The following is a 22,545-nucleotide window of genomic DNA, read 5'->3' on the forward strand; positions in this document are numbered from 1 at the left end:
TCGCCGTGTTTGGGGGAGGAGGAATGCTGCCTATGACTCCAAAAACACCGTCCCCACCGTCAAATATGGAGGTGGAAACATGCTTTGGGGGTGTTTTTCTGCCAAGGGGACAGGACAATTGCACCGCATCAAAGAAAGGATGCATGGGGCCATGTATCGTCAAGTGTTGGGTGAGAACCTCCTTCCCTCAAGTCAAGGCATTGAAAATGGGTCGTGGTTGGGTATTCCAGCATGACAATGATCCAAAACACACGGCCAAGGCAACAAAAGATTGGCTCAAGAAGAAGCACATTAAGGTCATGGAGTCGCCTAGTCAGTCTCCAGACCTTAATCCCATAGAAAATCTGTGGAGGGAGCTGAAGGTTCGAGTTGCCAAACATCAGACACGAAACATTAATGACTTGGAGAGGATCTGCAAATAGGAGTGTGCCAAAATCCCCCCTGAGATGTGTGCAAACCTTGTGGCTAACTACAAGAAATGGCTGACCTCTGTGATTTCCAACAAAGGTTTTGCCATCAAGTACCGAAGCACGTTTTTCAAAGGGATCAAATACTTATTTCCTTCATGGAAATGCAAATGAATTTATAACTTTTTTTGAAACGCATTTTTCTGGATTTTTTTTGTCATTGTTGTCTCTCATTGTTCAAATGAGCCTACCATTGAAATTATAGACTGATCATTTCTTTTTTAGTGGGCAAACTTACAAAATCAGCTGGGGTTCAAATAGTTTTTTCCCTCACTGTAACTTAAGCAAGACACATGAGCTCAGCACACAAAAAAAACGCACATTCAGCACCTGAGCAAAGAAGCATACAAACAAGTTTGCAGACTCACTTCTGTAAAGGATTAGATCTAATCTGACAGATCTAAATTTCAGTGGATTACTGACTTCCTCCTGAATGTGCTCAAAATGCAAAGGAAGACTGAAAATAATAGGAACTGGATTGTTTTATGAATGAAATGAAGCATCACTGATGTTGGAGGAGCTGCAGATCCGCTTAGTGTCAGACTGAAAGTCTGTTTCTGTTCTGGTCTTCTGGTTTGGTCACGTCACCACCAGCAGCCTCATGTCTCGGTGAAAGTTTTCCTCACTTTCAGGGAACACCAAGGGAAATCTCTGCTGTTTGGTTCCTGTTCTTGAGGCTCATTAGGGAGAGCAGAGCGCTGCTGGTTTTTCTCACAATTCTGAAGCTCATGGATAAATCAATGGAGTGAGTTTTTCTACTTCTCTGCACAACAGGAAGTAACCCATGTTTAGGTGGAAAAAAAGAAAGTATTTACTGAAACCAACTAAATTCTGTGGTCCTCTTCATGTACAAAGTGTGTTAAACAAAGTCAGAAAAAAAGTTCAATCCTAGGGGTGTGTGTTGGCAAGAGTTTGGCAATACAACATATATTAGAAATAGTTTATTTCAAGCAATCAAGAGAAAATAATTCATGTGCAATACAATCAACAGTAGTTTACATCCATAAAAACATGTCAAACACAGGGTAACTAGACATTAAAAGATAGACTGCCTGAAAGGGAGTGAGAGGAAATGAACTTGTATAATCTCACCCTGTCTCGATCATACTGTTTCCTTTAAGTGTATTATCATTATACGGTTTGTGACTTAATATCAGATATTTATATATTTTCAACATAGATTCAGATTATTAGAAATCCTAAGGTAACAATAAATCACATGACCATGTAAGTAGAAATAACACTATTCATATCTACATAAAATATCGCGATACATTGCTCACGATACGATATGTGATATATCTCAAGACGGTACTATGTTTTTTAAAGAGTATGACTTGGAAAAAAACTCAACCTGAATATTAATAAAATTTCATGGTAATAAAATTGTAAAAGTCATTTTATTTAATGATCACAACGCTAAGCACTGCAATTGTATCTCATAAACAAGTTTCTTTTACCCACAAATTCATGTCATTTTTCTTTTGGTATATTAAGAAATATTTGTTCTTATAGGGAACAGTCAACACAATATTTTTAAGTATAAGAAAAAAATAGAATTAATGTGTTTTAGCTAATAATGTTCTAAAATATGATTGAAGATTGCTAAATGTAGGTTCTCCAGTACTAGTGGTCCGGGGAGTAGGTGGAAAATAAATGTCGCTCATAAATCATTAATGACTATCACGTTTTCAGCATTTTAAATCGATACAAGTATTGCCAGATTAAGTATCGCGACATATCACCAAACCGGTTTTTTTCCTACATCCCTGCTTGATCCAGAGGAACTGTCCACCATAAGAAGTTGAACTCTTCTGGAGACTCTTGTCATATTGTTGGTGTCTGTAAAGCTGCAGAGTATAATTTTAGTAAACATTTTTTTTTGCACATTTACTAGTAACTTAAGGTGTTTTTTTTATTTTACTTATCTTGATTGACCATCTACATTGGAGAGAACTGTACCTGAATTTCATTGTACCAAATATGACAATAAAGGCCTTCTATTCTATTCTGTTCTATTCTATTCTATTCTATTCTATAAAAACTATTTCAAATCATGATGGAAAAGCTCCATATGTTTCCAGCTGTCAGGTTCCTGTGACGGTGTGCTTGTGCAGCTGTGTGGATGATGAGGATGTGGACTTCCAACACAGGAAGTCCACATTTCAGTCCATTTCAGTGGTGGTTTAAAACTACTAAAATCATTTCTAACCAGTTTTTATTGTTGGTTTTCTTCAATGGGAAAGATAAAATCAATATTTAGCTTTAAGACTAAATTATCACAAGATTCATCTCACTTGAAAGTGAGAGCGCGACCAGTTAAAGCTTCAGGTTAGCCTGCTGACCTGATAAGAGACATTAGTGGTTTGTTTTCAGCCTCTATCAACCATGTTCTGAATGCTGGTTGTGTACTCCAGTCTGAAGTATACAATAATGCAGCTGCCACAGTGCATCACAGGGAGACACGTCATCATGCAGTGTGCCGGAGCAGCCACCATCAGCCTCTTTGCATCCATTCATTAGTGTCAGGACGGGGAGAAGGTGAAACCAGGGTTGAACTGATTGCCTGTCCTCCTCCTCCTTCCACAAACACAGTCTTTGCAGGCTCCATCTTATCCTCCTCCTGTCTTGATCCTGTCTGTGTGTTTTCTATTTATAGCTATCGGGTTGCAGATGTCCTTGGATCTGCTGGAAAAAAGATTTTGGGCCATCGCCAAGCAGGTGACCGCAGGACTCACGTCCACACACACACACACACACACACACACACACAGCTGCTGCTGGTGTTTTTGGGTACCAAGCTGTTTTTATTGCTCACTCTGACCAACCCATGCTGACTCAAACTAACAAACCTCTGACGTGACTGATTTCACAGCTCCAAATATTGTGTTTAAAATAATAAAAACAGATTTTAGCATTTACGAATACCCCAATAACACTTAAAGGAGGTAAGAAGATCAACAATGTTTCTCCTATTTCTGCGCATCAAAATCCACATGCTTGTTGTTTCAGCCTTACGTTTGGGCATGAAGTAGGAACCTTCTATCAACACCTGTAGCAGCTGGTCTGATCCTGCAGTTCACCTTTAAGACTAAAGAGACAGAGCTGAGCTTCTGCCCCCGTTTATTCTGCCTGCAATCAAATCAAATCCGAGCTTCAATAGAAACTACAAAGTTACCCCTCCTTCAGGACAACAGCAATTAGTGTTTTTACCTTTTCATTTGTTTTATTTCTGAAGAATAAACTACAGCGTTTTGCCCAAAGATACCATAGCAGCAAGCTCACATCCAGCCTTAAACCAGAGTGTCTTTCATTTTAAACAGGAGAACATTGGATCTGACTTAAACAGTCTTAAACATGATGGTGAAGTGAAAAGGGCTCCAGTATTTGATGCTCTTGTTTTGTTTTATTTCTCCAGCCCAGCGACACAGACGTGAGTAATGACTAATAATAGTAGCTGTTCAGAGAAGTCTTCATCCTCCCTCCCTGATGTTCTGGACTTGTGTTTGTAATGCTGCCTCTGTCTCTCAGTGCTCAAACGTTGAAGGCGTGTGTCCGCTCAGCTGTGAGAGTCCTGTAAGTAACCAGCTTCCCTACAACAACCAAGCTCTTCCTCTTTGCTGAACGTACTTGCTCTTTCTCTCAGGATCTCAACTGTTTCTTGGTTGACAACAATGGCTTCATCCTGCTGTCCAAAGATCGGAATGAGGTAAGACTTGGCTTTCCCAACAGGTGCTTGGAACCAACAATTATTTTCCCTCCCAGTTACTGTCCAGATAGGAAACCTAAATCTCTGTCCTGGGGGGAAAAACACTAGCAATGATGTGCCAGTGCAGACACAGTCAAAAGTAAGGGGATTGGAACCTTGGCCCAGCAAACATCATGGAAATAGCTGATCTAGCTACACCAACCACTAAATCTAAACTATTCCAAAGGAACAAATAAAGCAGCGGTGTCAAACTCCAGGCCTCGAGGGCCGGTGTCACACATGCTTTCCTATCAACCTGCTGTTGAAGCTCCTAATTGGCTAAACACACGTGATCCAGGTAATCGGCAGCAGATAAGGCAGGATTTCTGGAGGCTTTCAGTTTGACACCCCCCGAATTAAAGCCTTCAAATCAAGACTACCGAGGCCCCCAAAGAAAACAAAACTAAGAAATTTAAGCCTGCAGAGAACAGAGAAAGAGCTACCACAGCACCAACACATGCCCTGCTCCCATACTTCCTCCTGCTCTGCTCCTCTGGTTTATACTCCCGGCAGGTGCTAGTCAGGTTAATTGGACAACACCTGTTAGGTGAGCAGACTGGCTAAGAGGCCAGAGGAAAGCTAACATTTATACAGATGATCAGCACATCTGGTGATGTCACATCCTGCTAGGATGGGAATGATCACTGAGCAGGTAAAACAGCCTTCAATGTAACTCTTTAGAGGAGAAGGGATGAGCTTCTTCTTACTGTCACTTGAGGTTTTTTTATTTATTTATTGAGAAAACTGTCAATTTTAAAAACATAAGGAAGAATCTAGACCAGGGGTGTCAAACTCAATCGCACAAGGGGCCAAAATCCAAAACACACCTTACATTACGGGCCGAACAAGACAAACATTTATTGAAGACACTAAAGCTAAGATTTAAAACTTTAAAACCGTAACTTGTTAACATAATTATGAACTAAATAAATGCTAGTATGAATGCTGTAAGCTGAATTTGGACTTTAAAGATGCTAGTGCTGACAGCTGAAAATGCTGAAATTGATAGCTAAAAACGCTGAAGCTGGAAATTCTGAAGCTGATAGCCACTAAAATATTAGCTAAATGCCAAAATAGCCTAAAAGACAAAAAAAATAGGTTAGCCAAAACAGCTAGCATGTAGCTGAAAAAATAGCTAAACTTCAAAATAGCCTAAAAAACTGAAAAGAGCCAAAATTAGCCAAAGCTAGCGCGTAAATATTAGCCTACCTCCAAAATATCCCAAAAATAAACAAACAAAAAAACTAAATTAGCCAAAACCGTTAGCATGTAGCTGAAATTTTAGCTAAACTCCAAAACAGCCTAAAAATCTTAGAAAATGCCAAAATAGTCCAAACAGCTAGCAGAATGCCCAGACCTTGACTTTGACACTTGTGGTCTAGACCTTCAATGTCGTTTTCTGAGGGCTTGAGAGGAACTCACTGATGCTCAGCTCTTCTGAAATGCGGATGGAGTATAGAGGGTTATGGCTGCAGCTCTCTGGATTATGTATTCCACAGACAAACACCATCTGGACCACTCACTGGATTTTGGGGCAGTCCTAATTCTAATCTGCATGTTTGTGGCCCATTAGCAGTGATTACGCCAGCTGTTTCACCTGGTAGCTGCATCTGAGCTGGCAGGACTTTAGCCCGGAAGCTGCTGGAAAAATGAAACTTTTTTCTCTTTATATCTATTTATATCAAGGAGTTACAAACAAAAAGATTTCTAGGCTAAAGAATCAAATAAAGAGGACCTCTGTTCATTAGATAATCCGGAAGTAATCTTTTTAATTACTTGCATTTGGCTTAAAAATGGTTTTGAATGCTTTCCAGTCACAGTTACATAATCATTCATAGCCTTGCCAATTTTGACTACACTTAATGTACTAAATCTGTAATTACAGTTTTTAATTGATTTTAATGTGATGATTGTTTTCTGAAGAAGCATTTTTTGACTGTGGTCAAACCATAAATGCCTTTCTGCTCCAGAGTTCCGACATGTTCAGGTCCGTCCAGCAGCTGCTTGTTGGATCTGGATTAACTGTTAAGAGGCCTCAGCCTAATGCTGAGCCTTCATGTTTCCATAAATACTCACATTCCTCTCAAACACACAGTCAGCTGTGCAGCCACACCTCGCTGATCTCCATCCAGCTGCTAAATCTTTATTACCCCTTCAGGTAAAGTTCTGCAACTGCATGTTAGTTGGAAAGTCACCATCTAAGGGAATGGAGCTGGTATTTAGCAGACTTTTTGATGTATACGGTTAAGCTTAAAGTATACCAGCAGATAGAGCTTGCTGCACAGTAACGCTGCAATAAAAGGTTATCAGACGCTTGTTTTTGTTATTTGCATTTTTACTGCACTCCCAGCGGCCTTACGCAGATAGCAGATATGATGATGAAGTGCTTCCTCCATGTTTTGCTGGCCTTTGCAGGAAGTCTGTGGAAAAATCTGAAAGCATCCCCTAAGGGGGGAGCCGCTGGTGTGTGAAGGCGCAGCTGACGGCTCGCTGCAGGGAGCAGTAAAATATGAGCGAGAAAATATTGATAATTGCTGAGTAAGTCAAAAAGGTCAGTAAGGGCAGGTATGGAGAGCCATGTGTCCAGGCAGACAGATGGTTTCTAAACTCCTGGATATGAGGAAGAACAAAAACTGCCATGTCTAGTTAGAAAGTTTCATTTAGGTGGAGTTCTAGCCATAAATACAATCAAAACTCAACCATATAATCATAAAGACAACAAAACTGCTTTAAGCCAACTGCCCTAAGGGTGGATATGGGCTGTCTGTGGTTAAAAAATGGGCAAATTTTAAGATTGTGCATCACTTGGTCAACCTATGAAGTAAAATGTTCTTGCATATTTTTTCTATGGGCATGCTGCAGGGGTCAGGATGTAGTGAACACATATAGGGGTAATTGAGGGTGAAGGAGGTGAGACGCTGGCGTGTCCTACAGATTTTTTTTTTTTTTTAGCCTTGCGTACTGCGCTGGAAGCTCATCAGTGCTGTTCAAGGTAGAGGTGCGCACTCCCTGTGTCCAGATGAGGAAATTAGACCATCAGAGTGTCATTTGTCTGGACATTCTACTCAATCTTAGGGTGTATTCAGACTGGAAAAGTCTGGTGGTCCCAGAGTGAGTCAGCTTAACTTGGTCCGGATGGAGTCCTGAACCTTGTGTTTGGTCTGTATTCAGACTGTCGTCTATCGGAGATTTTTGCTTAAATCAAAGCTTATAAACAAAACCATGTGACTGAAGATCTCTTCTGTCATTGGCCAGGTATTATGAGGGTAGGGGCAAAGCAACAAAAGAGTAACTTAAGTACTAAGCTTTGGAATCCTTGTTCAGATAGTTTTACTTGTTCAAACTTTATATTTTGCTAAACAATTTTGAACGTCTGTATCAACATCAAGTATATCACTTTTTATTATTACTCTAGTACGGTGGAAGCATGATGTAAGGCAGTTACAGAGGAAACGGCAGCTAAGAAAATACACTAAAAAGTATTTATGACCTATAGATTGTTGAGAAGCAATGTGTATCAAGTTAAAAGTTTTTTTTTAAGGAGCCTCAATTCATCCGACCACATTTCAATGAGTTCCTGATGCATCTTTGCAGTGTCTGTGGCTTTTCCTACTCTGTCTACATCCCATAAAGACCAGCTACGAAGGCCATTTGTATCAGTTGTTCCACTCAGAACCTATTCAGACTGAGGAAACCTTAGTGCAAACAGGAGTTCAGTCCGATCGGAAACAAACCGAGACCACCTCAAAAGATGGCCCGTAACGTGAGATTTGTTCAAAAATTACTAGAAAGAAACTCAGAACAGAACGACTGAAGTTTACAGAGGTCCCTTTTGTAACAACGCCATCCCCATTCCTACTCCCAAGCAAAAGGAAACGGGACTAATGATGTGAGCTTGTTTTGATCCCTTCAAAACCTTGACATAAAATGGGGATTTTTAGATGTAGCAGGTAAATGTTTATACATTTTTTACAAACTGAATAAAATCAACATTGTAATCATTATGTGTCCACAAAGACCTTCTAATTTTCCATCTGATGAACTAATTCCCTAAGAGTATGAGATAGAATGAAAGGTGCGCTCACTGTGCACCATTGCAACCAAAACAGAAGGAAATAAAACACTGGAAAGCGTTGGAAAAACATTTTTCCCATTTAACCATGGTTTTACTTCAGATGGCCATTGTGCTCAACTGCAGTTTATTTGAAAACAGAGATTTTTATGATGCTAGAAATGTTTAGTCTAATTGATAATCACAAAAAAATCATGTTGAAAAGTCAGATCAATTGCTTCCACAATACAAAAAAGCATAATAAAGAGTTACTTTCAACTCTGTCAGGACTTAAATATGTGCAGAAATGTGTTTGTTGGTTTGGTCTTAGGTTGAAAAACAAATGAAAAAAAATAGGCAAAGTTGATCCTTTTTTATGAAAGCGTTGCACAAAATTTGTATTTTTTTAGAATTGGTTTGTATTGATTTCAGAACAGCAAGTATTCAACTTAAATGACTACTTTTCTACTCTTGCTACTTTTCATTTAGTGTCCCCAAAAAAATGGTGGGATTTAACATATGAAGAAACCCCCCCTAAATTCATCCATAGTGACATTGATGAACTCACCAGAAAACATTCAATTCAGTCTACTGTTGACATTTTACAAAATGTACCAATTTCTTGGAGAAAAATGAAGAATCCACAGGTGATGAATAGGAAATCTCCAGAACAAAACTGTTGGCTCATAGAGTCACACATTTCATTGTTTACCACTGCTGGTTGTTGCTGCTGTTTTTCATATAGAAAAGGATTAACGGTTTTAAGTGTCTTTAAAGGGAAATGATTGTGTTCAGAAGCTGAGGCGGCTGGACTTGAGCAAACACACTCAGAATTTCTCATTCTGATGAAGAAGAAAAAGAGGAGTCTGAATGTGAACGAGGCTGCTGAGACAAAGTCAATGAATAATTCAGATTCTTGCTGTTCCTGAGGACAGGGAGCTAACGCACTGAAGACCCTCAAACCGTCCAACGACTTATGTCCCTGCAAAGCTCCTGATGTAAAACTGTGCATACACAAAGGCAGTTATGTTTGCAAAAACAGACTTTTTGTGAAGAAAATCTTTAAAAAGGGTGATTAAACTTTGTTTTTGAGATTGAGTGACCAAAACGAAGACCTGTGTGGTTCTGCTGACCTGGGACTCCATGATGGTTAAGAAGATAGGGTTTGGTGAAATGTTTTCAACTTAAAAAACTCTTAAAAACTTTTTGCTTTCTGGATGAAGAGGTCTTTACATTTACCTTTGGACACAAGCTCCCCAAATCCTCTTTTTAAATCTAAAATCATTTTTTCTGTGTGATTTTCCTCTAAATGCTTTTTGAAGTTCTTCCCAAACTCATGCTGCATCTACTCTTAAAAAATAAATAAATACACTTGTAATTTTTTTTTTTGCTCATATTATTCCAAAATAAGAAAATGTAAACATGTTTCTGTTCATATTTTTTCTAATCTGACATTGTTAACTGTTGTGTGTCTTTTCCAGATTGGCCGATTCTTCGGTGCTATAGACGGCTCCATCATGGCGTCACTGATCAAGATGGGGATGTTTAAAAAGTACATTTGATTCAGACTCGTATCTGTTGACAAATTCCCTTTAAAGGTTTATCAAGAGTTTTCAAAGGTGTCTCCCTTTATAACTGTGTCTTTGCAGAGTGTCTCTGTTTGACTACCAGGCAATGTGCAAAAACAGTCACCATCACAGCAGTAGTGCCCGACCTCTGCTCACCGTGAGTCTCCAGCACTGACACGTACTGTACCACGGGATCGTTGCTGTGCACCAGCACAATGTCCAAAGCTCTGATGCTAGACAAAAAGGACCATGACACGTTCACTTAGACGCTTAACTGACTGAAAGCAGACAAAAGTAGAAGTTAGCAGTTCAGATAAACCTTAGTATTCTCATAAATTTGACTTCAGCTTTGAAAAACAGATTTCACTGACTTTAAGAAACTGTTGTAACTTCCTGCACTTCTTCTCTCCTTCATGTAGCCGTTCTACGTCATGATGGCTTTGATAAGATGGTTCCTGTCAAATGCTCTAATGTAAGTATGCCTTAGAAATGTGAATGTTTTCACAAAAACATTCTTTTTTTTAATGTGTGAGTTTTGCAACTGCTTTTTCCCCGTGTTTTCTCTTTTCTCTCTAGTTTGCAAAATGATTCTAAAAGAAGCCTTTGTTATAGCTATATTTTGTATTTATTTTGTTGTTTTCTTACATACTCACTCTTTTTTCTGTCCCTCTTGACCTCACCCTTCCCAATCTATGACATAAAGTTAAATCGGCATTTGTTATCATTTTACTAAAGTAACTGCTCAGCAATTTCAACTGTGAACTGCTGTTTGTGGGTTTAGCAATTTCTTGTTTCAAACTGCTGAGCTCCATTTTTAGCTGCTGAGTTCACTCAGTTCTACACTAAAAGGTCAAATCTGCACAATTAAGATGAAAGCATCTTTTGGGACTAATGTCTCCAGATGCCTGGAATTGCTGAAGTGACTGAGATGTCTGTTTATCTCTGGATCTGAAATGAAGAAACAATACTGCCCTCTAGTGTTTGCATTGTGATGAGAGCTGAAACAGCAAACGAGCATCCATGTCAACTTCAGAAATGTTAGCATTGACATGTTTGTCCCTCCTCAGGTTCCTGCTGGACTTTAACTTCTGTGGTCTCTGGCACTCAGACTATTTTGTAAATGGTAAGATGATCATTAAAGTAACTCTTCTGCTCCTCTATTTGTGAACCACTGACTGGTCATTCATCTGAGGTGCAATTTGAGTAACTCAAGCTGGAGTCTGCAGATCTGTGTGTGTTTCTGTGCTGTCCATGTGCTGCAAAGCATAATTATGTGTGTGAACTTAATACTACAGAGACAACATACTTCTGAAAGTTATGCAACTCCAGAGGTCTGAGCTGCACAAGTTTTGTTCCAAATGCTTGTGTCTTTTCACTGTTTTGTTGTGGTTGCTGCTTCAACTCTTATTTTAAAAAGTTACATTAATTGAAATTAATGAATCGATTGTTGATATACATAAGGTAGCACAAGACGCGTCTAAAAGAACAGAAACGGAAGAGAAAATCACTGAAATTGAATCTGTGCTTTGTCAGAACAGACCCTGTTTCTCTGTTTTTGAGTCTGAAATACTTCATCATTTTCTTCTGAATGGAGCTTGACTCACAGCTGATGGTCTGACTCAAGACTGATCTTAAATCAAGTCCTGCTGGTTCCCCACTTCTCTGTTCGAGCATTTCCACAGAGAGCCGTGAAAACAGCAGTTTCAAACCTAATGATTATGAAGCTGAGGTTTCTGTGGAGCTGCAGCAGTCACGTGAAACAGGACGACATCGTAGAGTCTAGTTCTGTGCAGATGTCTCACTCCATCTCTAAAGTTCTCAAACAGAGGAGTGAAAACGACAATTCAAGCAACACCAGTTGGCCAGCTCAGTGGCCTTATGGTAGAGTGTACACTCTGACACTGGAAGGTTGTGAGAGTTCAAATCCATTGTTGATTCGTACTTTAAAAATGGGACCTATTGCCTCCCTGCTTGACACTCAGCATTAAAGGGTTAGATCAGGTTCTAGAGTGCGGCTGTGTCTGCAGCTCACTGCTCCCCCATTTTTCTCAGATTTTAACAACTAAACCTGCATTGTTTATTCTCAACATTTCTGCCCTGTGTGTCGTTCTGCTGCCTCATCATCATTCTCATCATCACCTCCATCATCACCATCTGTCTGCTCGCCGTCCTCCCATCTTCACCTGATCAGCCAAAGCTGGCTATCACACATGTGAGTTTGTGTGTTTCTGTTTATAACTGGGGGGGTCATCTTCATAAAACAGAATTATCATTCATCTGTAAAGCTTGCAATCACAACCAATGAAATCTCAAGGAGCTACACAACCGTTAAGAAAACAATGGAAACGAAACAAAGAAATACTTAGGTCACATATTTGATTAACTAAATATAGTGATTATTAACTAAGGTCAAGTATAGTTTGATATATTGCTTGAAAAGGAGAGGGAAGTTATATCATCCCTCCTCTACTGAGTTATTTCATTTTTAAGTTTTGCATAGCTTTCATAATCCAGTTCTAATCAAGTTTTTTTCAAGTAACAACATCAAGTACCATGGTCAGGTCTTTTTTTTTTTTTTTTAACAGTAATTCTGCAATTACTCTAGTTTTAAGACAGTACTGGCTGTGGAGAGTTGCAGTGAGGCGTCCGCTGTCATTGACCTGGATCTAGAAACTTTAAATAACTTTTATATTAAGTTATCTATAGATATCGTTGAGATGTTTTACAGTGTAACTGAACTGAACAAACAGTGGTGCAGAGGAAAAGTCCCCCTGAAGGGCAGAATAGGAAACAAGGGTTGGTCATTTAGGTCTTAATGTTTCACAGAGAGGCTACACAGAGTTTAACATTGTGTTTTTCAGCTCATAAGCAGAGGAAGGTGGACGCGCTGCAGCCCTGTGACACGGCATATCCCGGCTTTATGTACGATCCGTCCATCAGAGAGACCAACAGCCTCATTAAATGTGGACGCTGCCAAAAGTATGACACACTACAAACACAGTAGCACAGATTGCACTACTGGCATCTTTATGACATTGATGAGCTCTCTGTGTATAAAGGAGCAGTCTTGTCCTGTGATGAAAGTTGAGTGGAATTGACTGTAAACTGATGACGGGTTCATGTTTCAGGATGTTCGTGGTGCAGCAGATTCCTGACAGTAACTTGGTTCTCGTGGTGACACAGGCTTCGTGTGACTGTTCCCGTCAGTATGGACCAATCGTTCTGGATCCCAAAGAGATTAAATATATCCTTGACTTAAAAAAGACATGTCTGCCCCCTACTGGGGGCACTGTTTTTGACAAAAGGTTAAAGTAGCAATGTAAGTTCAGCTTTCTGCAGTTTTAGATCAGGAATCCCAAACTGATCTTTGCTTCCCTTTCCAACCACCCTTACATCTGGTGACCGGACACGTTCTGGGTACTGGACTGGACTGTTCTGGTTTGTGGCCCGGAGGTTGGGGACCTGTTATTTAATGGGAACAGCCAGCAAGTCAAAAAACAATGAGTTGGGGACACCCAAAATGACAAAAAGTGACGGGAAGGGGTCCTTAACAAAACCTCAATATGTGACAAGTTGAGAGTGAGAATATTGGTAAAACAAGCTGGAAAGTATCTCACAAGGAACAGGGTAGGAGATGCCTGGTCTATAGAGACTCTGATGCAGAGACAGGAGGCAGAGCTGGAGGTAGCAGAGATGTAGACCTTGAGGTTCTCTCTGGGAGTGACCAAGATGGATCAAGAATAAATTCAACAGAGGAACTGATTGTGGTAGATGTTCTGGAGATAAATGCAGGAAACCGGATTGAGATGGTTTGGACATGTTGAGAGGAGGAACAGAGATGATGTTGGTAAAAGGATGCTGAGGTTGGAGTTCAGAAGAAAGAGGTCTAGAGGAAGACCAAAGAGGTTCATGGGTGTAGAGAAGAAAGACATGAGGATGGGTAGTGTGAGTGTGGAGTGAGGTGTGATGGATGTCAGTGATGTGTTTCGATGCCATTTACCTGTTAGACCCCTGGACTTCCCTCCAGACTTTACCTCACAGTATCTTTAGCTGAGTGGAAGGCTTAAATCTTGTAAAAAATTAAACTATGTGAGTCCGGTCAACTCTCGTTAAGCCCACATATTCTCACTCGTCATGTATGGATGTATGGTTCGGGCCCCCTCTGCGTCACTTTTTGATGTTTTGGGTGTCCCCAACTTATCGTTTCTTGACGTGCTGGCTGTTCCCATTAAATAAGGGGTACCCAACCAGTACCAGTCTGTGGGCCACTTGGTCCCAGACAACAGACAGTGAAAAAATGAATATTGTAATTAGAGGTCTCCGACCCTCGGGATGCGGACCGATACCGTACCGGTACTACATACTGAGGGTTGGGGACCTTTGATTTAATGGGAACAGCCAGCAGGTCAAAAAAAAAAGGCGAGGTAGGGACCCGAAACGTCAAAAATTAACATGGAGGACACCCAAGCAATACGTCCATATGTCACAAGTTGGGAGTGGGAGTGTATAGTTTGAGCTGATGATTATTTAGACAAAGCTACAGATCCCTCTGTCTTCCTGAACCCTGAGAACATAACGCCACGGTGAAGTGCAACAGGATGAAGTCTCAGAAGGTGCGACGGCGTCCAGAGTCCTGCCATGCCTACCACCCAAAGGTCCGTGCTGGGGCTGAGCTGCTTCACACGCTTACACAGAAACTCCAGTGTGTTTGTGGGAGGCAGAAAACCTCTCAATCATCAACATTTATCACTCTTCAACAGGAGGATGCTACAGAGTGTGGCAGGGCGTCGACCCTCTTCGCATCACTTCTGGCTTTCACGGCCTCCCTGCTCATCTCGTGGACCCTCCCCGGTTGGGCATAAGCCTGCACAAAGACAGCAGCAGTGACTGGGAATGCAGATGCATCCAAAAGAGACAGACTGAACATGGGAAGAGTTCTCAGGTTTTCGTCATGCTGACTGTTAGACTTCATGAGGCTCAGTGGATATGGACTATTTTTTCATAAATTAGAGAAACTGACTCTGAGTCAAGGTGGAAAATCAGGCCGAACTGCAGCAGGAAGAAGCAGTTCTTTCTCTTAGACTGAGCTCGGTGCCATCAGACTCATACAAGAATGTAGCATCTTTGATACAGAAATGTGTGTGTGTGCAAGAACACGTTCACTGTTATGATTAACCACTTTTGCACAGTAAAAAAAACAGTTATAAGGAGTGAGATTTTTGCACATTGAAGTGATATTTAAATATACAGACCTTGTAGAAATGATGAAAAAAGTGTATTTCAAATATTAAAAGGCTTTTCAATAATGAGGATGTGATGCTTCCAGACAAATTCTCTCTTGTTTATGCAACTAACAAGCAGAATACATGAGTGCTAACCTGTGAAATGTGTCAACATGGAAGAGTTGGGAGACGGCAGCTCAGAAGATGCAGCAGCAACACTGGATACTCAGAACCGTGGGACCTGGACCTGAGACCGGCTTGAGTCATCCTCAAGTGAGACGTACTTGTGCTCCCTGGGCAGAGTAAAAACGACCTTCATTGTTTGGTTGATCTCTTCTTGAGTTAAAACATTGTCTCTTCAGGCCCAAATCATTATTTGATGTAAAGCAAACACAAACCTACCATCCACCTATCCGTCCATTATCAGAACCCACTTAACCTCCTTTGGAGTCATAGGGCTGCTGGAACCCACCCAGCTGCTGTTGGGTGAAGGCCGTCAAACACAAACAAATCAATACACACAATACAACGACAGCTCACATGCTTATGCATACAAACTAACACATGTCACACACAAATCCTTCTGTCACACATAGTATTTTGCAAAGGTGAGCTGTATTCTACTGTGGCATGTAGCACTCCCACCGCCAACAGATCGAGAAAATCCACCCACTGGGCAAACCAGCATTGGCCACCCAGACCAGGGCCGGACCAACCTCCACAGGGGCCCCAGCGCCATGGGGCAGGGGCGCAGGGAGAACGCAAGTCCCAGCCCAGCCCAAAAAAGCATTAAATACATTTTAAAGAAAGGATAAATTAGTGCTCTTGTCCTTAATTTGCATATTTTCTTAAAAAAAATGTTTACTATTGAATGTGCACTTTTAAATGTTCACAACCAGTTGAATATTTTCAGTGATATCTTGTTAAAGTTTGAATGGTTTACCATGAATTCTGCGGGAATATAAAGTGTTACCCCACTTATTCGGTCTTTATTTGCAGATTTTTTTCAGTCATGTGACTCTTCTGGTTTGCCAAAAAAAAAACTCTGACAACTCAATATGCTTGTATGAAATGTTTGCATCCAAAGGAGGTGCCACAGTGCTGAGATGTATCTCCGTACAGTGGAGCCCCTTCCAGAGCACAGAGGGGGAGCACCCGTCGGCTATCCCCCTCCACGAGAGGAGCCCCCTCCTCTCTCCATGACCCTGCATGGAGAAATGACATCAGCGGACTCAGGAGGAAAAAAAATCCTGATATGCTGAAGAAGATAATTGCAGAGGATAATCAATGTCCAGAGAGGGTGTTAATTATTTGACTGAGGAGGAAGCATGCGCTCTCGATTTTAAACCACAGAGGGACAAAGTGACAGTCCTCATCTGCATCATAAATTTTGCTGTCACTGTACAGTCTTTTGTTCTGAATTTAAAAAAAAAATTGTCAAATGGAGTCAACAATGGGACAATGGAGTCAAATGGAATAGCGAGTTGTCTGACGGTCGGCAAAAATAAAACAGGTAGCGGCACAATATTCACCATCCTCATTTCTAATTTGTGGTAGTGCAAGTATAAACAAGGGATTGATTAAATGAAAAGACCATAATTTCAACTTCTAAGCCATTCTGACGCTTCTTTTTATTCTCCTTTCTCTTCTTTTAATGCTGCATACTTATCTGACTTCCGTCCATTAATCTATTTCACGAAATGTTTTTAAAGACGCAAATGTAAAGATCTACTGGACTCTGTAACTCCTGCTGCACCTGAGGACGTCATTGACATTCAAATTAATAACATTTTAAACAAAACTCCAGGAGCATCATTGGACTTCCAAACTTCTGGAGCTTTTCTGGAAAAAGTTGCTGAAGTACCTATAATCCTCCTTTTTATGACAGGAAGATCCACAACCCCTACCTCACCTCATATATGAATGCATTTTACAGAATGTCTGTGACAAAGTGAATTTAGATGATTAGTTAAATGAATGCTGGTAAAGTTTTGAAAGAAAATACAGAAACATTGGTGGACTGTAGATAAAGGATTGAAAGTGAAGAGTGAGAGAAATGGAAAAAGCAAAAGTTGGAAATACAGAAAAGCAGTTGTTACAAATAAACATCATTCTTCACTTGATAAAAGTTTTAGCTTATAATTTTCTTTTTTTAAGTTTTAAGTATTTCTCTTACGTTTACAATTTGTTCCGGAGTTTTTATTTATATATATTTTTTTCCTTTTCTCTTTAGTTTCCTCAAATTCTTTTAAGTTTAAAACTTACATTTTTCAAATTCACAATCGTATAATGTGTATTTTTTTATTTTAAAAATATTTAACTTGTGTGTTCTTTTTAAAATTTTGTAATCTGTATTTTGTTATCTATCTGTATTTTTCCTTCATTTTAATCATAGCTTGATACGATCCGATAAATATATACAGAGAACAGCTTGAATGATGAAAAATATTTAGAAACCTATTTTTAAAAATATTACGCTTTTATTATTATTATTATTATTATTAACTTTGTCTTGGCTGGGTAGTCAAATGGTTAATAGTATTTACAATTACAATTTCAAATTTGAAAAATCCAAAAATAGTGGATGAAAAATATTTAGAAAACCTATTTTAAAAAATGCGAAACAGTATATATCACTGTAGTATTATGGTTTTTCCGAACTCTAAAACTCTTTAATACAATTATTGGGATTTTTCAGCTTTTTTTTTGGAGTGGAGAGTCATGCAGACAACAAACGATCTTCGGTGGTCACGCGGCAGAGAGATGGGCGGGCAGAGCGGGCTGTAGCCGGGAGATTCGACTCCACACGGCGGCCACGGTCTGTGCTTTTATTCAGTGAACTACTCAAACATCTCCACCTTATCAGTCCCACCATGACGCTCATCCGTGTGTTCTTTTTAAGTGGGGCCGGCAGCCGCTGAACGCGCTCAGGTTGGTGCTTCAACTTCCGGAGGTTTAACCATCTCTAGGTAATCGCCGCCGACTCGTTAGCTGCTAACGAGCTAACAGAGTGAAATGTGTGAATCTTCGCATCGAGGAAGCCTCGCTGATTGTGTGCTCTTTGTGTCAACATTCAATCTGACTTAAAACTAAAACCAAACGTGTCCGCCGGTGTTTGGTGTTCAGGGTTTTTGCATTTTCGTCGTTTACCGTTCAGGGTGAACAGAGACATTCAATTAAAAAAATATGGAATGTATTAACTCGGTTATCTATCCTCCTCCTGTTTCTATTTGTTTTCACTTGGAGACGCCAAAACTGGAAACATAAAAACGAGAAGATTTCGTTTGAAAGTGTTCCCGCTTGAGGCCTGTACAACCTCGGTCTAGAGTATATGTTCAGCCGAGCCGCGTCGCTCGTGTGTGGGGTAAATAGACCGACTCTGCCGTGGACAGGAGCAGACTGACGGAGACGCTAACCCGCCGTAAGGTCGACAGTTTGTCAGAGGTTTTTGATTCTGAACCACTTTACTAACCTAAAATCTTCTAGCTGGAGAGAACTTTTCATGTCAATTCACTGCTCAGCTGCTATTGGTTGTGTGTAGAAGTAGTGAAGTACCGAAAAGGTTTACGCAATTCAAAGTAGCATTACTTCAAAAATATTATCAGGGCTTAATTAATATTACTTCAAAATAATATTACTCAATTGTTAGAGGTGGTCATAACCAACCAAGAGAGAAAAATAACCAGAACAATATTTTTGTCCACATTATTGACATTTTTTTTGTGATCCGCTTCTTCATCTCCACAGAGTAAATATTTATAATTTTAAAATACTATTTGGAAGAAGGCTGGATAATTCCTGTTGGTAGTCAAAGCTGAGTTATGTTAGAGTATCTTTTCTTTAGACTGGACAATCATGATAACTAAATATATTGCATTACTTCTGATAATAAAAGTGTGAACCTAGCCGCTGAAGCATTTTTTGTCATTTTGAATTAGATTAAATTTGCTGAACAATAAAAAGTTCAATAAATAGCTAAAAATGTTTCATTAAAGTTAAGTCTTAGCGCTAAGATATTTTTTATCTTTGAAGAAATCCCAGGATTAGCTGAATGAGCTAGCAAGAAAGAAAATACTATAGTTAAAAACCCTTCCGCTCTCTTTGGGGTCCAGATGACTCCAACCACATATTGATGTTAGGGCTGGGCGATATGGCAAAAAAATAAAATCACGATTTTTTTAATTTTATTTCACGATTTCGATTTTATCACGATATTTTTAAAATAAATTCAAATTTAATTATATTGATTTTAGTTGAAAGAAGTAAACATATTTTTGAACAAATATTTACATTTATTCGAATTAAATAGTTATCTATTAAGATTAACCTGTAAATATTGCAAGAATTGCGTCTTCTACTGCTACAGATAATGCATTGCTGTCAAATGAACAGCTTCTAAATATCAGTGAGTTTTAATTTTTCCTTTGTGCTAAAATCCATAAAACAGAGCTTGTAAATGATTGTCACCCAAGACCAGAAATGAGGGAGATTGATGAAGTTTATAGCATGAATGACTGATAAAGTTTAGTAAAGTCCTTTCTCTATTAAAAACAGCTCAAAGTGCTAAATAATAAAAATAATAATAATAATAAAAACACCATTTACCACATTTTAAAATGAAACTGAAACTTTTATTATTTTTGATTACATACATGCTAAATAAATCTCAATTGCTTCAGAATTTACCTTCAAATAGACGACTTTGTTGTACTTTGAGAAAAAGGCTCCAGCTAGCATCTTTAACTGATAAAAAAACATTTTTAAACTTGGATGATAACATCAAATACATCTGCCAAACTGTTAAGATTCAAAACACAGAGATAATAGCAGTAAATGTTTTAAAAAGTTTACATCCACAGCTCCTTCACTAACATCTGCTCTCTGGTGTGTTTGTCACTGAGCAGAAAGCTAGCGTTAGCATTAGCGCTGTTTATTCTAGTTGGGCTTTTATTCGGTCCGTACGGCCAAGAAAGAACCTCAACGGTGACGCCACGGATTAAGAAAATTATGTGCAAACTCACTTACACTTCTTACAAGGGGAGTGCGACCGACGATAAGATTTAGGCTCTTACAGTAGCTAGCAAAAGCTATGCAAAGCTATGCAAAGAGCTAGCAAAACAATGCAGCACCGTGCATCTTGACAGAACATTTTACGTGTTTCCTACATGAATTACCATCAGTTTTTGTGCAGGTTGAACGTTAATACGTGCGATTAACATCCGCTATGTTTAAAAACACGAAACATTAATAAAAACATACATTAAAGAGCCAAACTAGCATGTCTGTCACAGGTTGCTAGCACCCACTTTAGCCTAAACTTTAGCACACAGTTCAAAGTTCTCAGCCTGATTTCTCTCTATTAAAATGCGATTCCTGTCCTGTGATGATTCCTCTCCATCGGATTATTTTGTTGTCAAGGTTTTTGAAGTCGAATGCAAGACACTGCGTCTCCTTTTGTTACTTTTTCGGACCTCCGTCATTCATTACTCGAGAAGACTCAATTCCATAATGACGGCGCACGCGACTCTGTCCCGTTGTATGTCACGTGACTTCCAAACAGGAAAAACACACCGGGGAGGAGGAGGAGGAGGAGGGGGAGCAGCAGCAGCTCGGATTTAAAGTCACAGCTGTCAACAAGCTTTTGCCTTCTCGCTCTTGCAGCTTTTCGTAGAATATCGCGATATAACGATATCTTAAAAATGACCTATCGTCAGCTTTGGAGATCGTACGACGGTTTTTTATCGTCATATCGCCCAGCCCTAATTGATGTGTGATTCCTTCCATGACAAATGTGGACAAAGGTGGACAGGATTTTGTCTGCCATGGACATGAGTGAAACTCAAAAATCATTGATGAAAAAAGTTCAGCGCACTGTCTGGTGGGGTCTAGATGACCCCACTTTTAATGTAAACAAGCCAAGGAGAGCGGAAGCGTTACATGATAAATATAATAGACAAAATAGCATTAAAACCGGAAAAAAGCATAAATTAGCCAAATCGGCTAGCATATTGCAAAGATCAATGAGCTAAAATATTAGCTAAATTCTAAATTAGCTTAAAAACCTCGGGGAATGAACTAGCATAATGATAAAACTAAAGCTATATGTCAAATTAGCTAAAAAAATTGTAAAAAAAAAAAAAAAAGTCTAATTTAATACAAACAGCTAAAATATTCTTAAAAATCAATGAGCTATACAGGCTAGAGTCAATATGCTAGCTCAGTGTTTTTCAACCTATTTTGACCCAAGGTACACTTTTACACTTTTTCTTTGACAAAAATTCTGCGCCACACCAGCATCCAAATATGTAAAACAAGAGTAACTCTTAAGTCTGTATTAAGGTAGCGTCCCTCCACAATCTCGCAACAATTTTTTTTATAATAATTCAGACAGAAAGGCTGGAAGTTGCGGCTGTTTTTCCTAAATGTTGTTAAAAAAAAAAGTTGTGATAGTTTCAATTTAAATCTTGGCGTCTGCAAAGTCAGTGGTTAGCGTAGAAGAGGTATTCCAAAAAGGTTGAATCAACTCACACAGGCCACTCAGGTCCCAACACAGGCCTGAGTGTTCCTTCCAAGAGCCAACTATGCTTCTTTGTAAAAAAAAAATGTTTTGACTGTTCTTCTGGTGTGGCTATGCAAAGCTGAGTTCTGTCTTACAGGCAGGTCTGAGGGTTCTCCTTTTTGCTTCCAGATAGCAGATGGAGGCCATGGAGGTGGACTCTGCCGTGGAATTACTGGCCGACGAGCTGGAGATTGCTCCTCAGCCTGAACCCCGCAGCACCTCTGACTCCGGAAGCAGCACAGAAGTGGATGAGGAAGATGACGAAGAGGAACAGAGAGCAGTTCAAACCCCTGTGAGGCTACCTTCCACCTGGGCATTCAGCCAGAGGGCCATGGATGGAGCTGCTGTTGCATCTCTAGCAAGTCAGGGGGCGCTGATTCAGAGGAGGCTCAGGTACTCCCAGTTCACGGATGTTTTCTATTCTCTTTTTTTTTTTACCTGTTTGAAAAAAGGTGCTTTAGAATTTTCAGAATTCAGCTTGACTTTCACCTTCATAAACATTAATCATATGTCTATAGCTTAATCACATACGGATACAAAACACACTTGAAGCCCCAACTCCCTAACCTAAACATATTATCCTGTGAGCTGAACTTTTAGCTGACTTCATTTAGCAGGAATCTTCCTATTTGAATTTTGGGGAGGTGTTGTTGGACAGAGCTCTTAGAAGGGCAGCAGATGGTGGTGCTCAGTTCAAAGTAGCATTTCTTTAGTTAGAATTGCTAATGTAAACAGTAGTCATCCAGCAATTCAGGTTAAGAACATTTCTAGTTTGTTAGTTGGAAAATGACATTTTTTTGCATGAGAAATTCAGTTGTAGAGATTAATTTGTAAATTATTTTTCCTTCAAAATATGAAGAAATTTCTGTATAAATTGAAAACTTCTTTGTTTACACTTTACTGAAAATATATAGGGGCCATGGGAAAAAG

General features: G+C 39.6%; 2 protein-coding genes across 5 annotated transcripts in view; both read left to right on the forward strand.

Annotated features, from left to right (window-relative positions):
- LOC112152695 (voltage-dependent calcium channel subunit alpha-2/delta-4) overlaps positions 1 to 15,140 on the forward strand; it is a 63,688-nt gene extending 48,548 nt beyond the window's left edge. For both annotated transcript variants that reach the window (XM_024282435.2, XM_036212145.1), the window contains exons 28-40: positions 3,127 to 3,188; positions 3,886 to 3,900; positions 3,999 to 4,043; positions 4,114 to 4,176; positions 9,748 to 9,818; positions 9,916 to 9,991; positions 10,254 to 10,306; positions 10,902 to 10,957; positions 12,026 to 12,046; positions 12,696 to 12,813; positions 12,963 to 13,078; positions 14,407 to 14,489; positions 14,595 to 15,140. In XM_024282435.2, the coding sequence (XP_024138203.1) occupies positions 3,127 to 3,188; positions 3,886 to 3,900; positions 3,999 to 4,043; positions 4,114 to 4,176; positions 9,748 to 9,818; positions 9,916 to 9,991; positions 10,254 to 10,306; positions 10,902 to 10,957; positions 12,026 to 12,046; positions 12,696 to 12,813; positions 12,963 to 13,078; positions 14,407 to 14,489; positions 14,595 to 14,696 (881 nt within the window). In that variant the 3' untranslated portion in view covers positions 14,697 to 15,140. The remainder of the gene's footprint in view (positions 1 to 3,126; positions 3,189 to 3,885; positions 3,901 to 3,998; positions 4,044 to 4,113; positions 4,177 to 9,747; positions 9,819 to 9,915; positions 9,992 to 10,253; positions 10,307 to 10,901; positions 10,958 to 12,025; positions 12,047 to 12,695; positions 12,814 to 12,962; positions 13,079 to 14,406; positions 14,490 to 14,594) is intronic.
- Positions 15,141 to 17,767: 2,627 nt separating this feature from the next.
- rfwd3 (ring finger and WD repeat domain 3) overlaps positions 17,768 to 22,545 on the forward strand; it is a 16,454-nt gene continuing 11,676 nt past the window's right edge. Inside the window, exons 1-3 of one of the 3 annotated variants that reach the window (XM_024282314.2) lie at positions 17,768 to 17,874; positions 17,959 to 17,987; positions 21,745 to 22,008. In XM_024282314.2, coding sequence (XP_024138082.1) covers positions 21,752 to 22,008 — 257 coding nt within the window. In that variant the 5' untranslated portion in view covers positions 17,768 to 17,874; positions 17,959 to 17,987; positions 21,745 to 21,751. Of the gene's footprint in view, positions 18,026 to 21,744; positions 22,009 to 22,545 lie in introns of all 3 variants that reach the window. The other 2 variants (XM_024282312.2, XM_024282313.2) reach the window with 2 other exon arrangements.

Source organism: Oryzias melastigma, linkage group LG6 (assembly GCF_002922805.2).
Source record: "Oryzias melastigma strain HK-1 linkage group LG6, ASM292280v2, whole genome shotgun sequence".
NCBI lineage: Eukaryota > Metazoa > Chordata > Actinopteri > Beloniformes > Adrianichthyidae > Oryzias > Oryzias melastigma.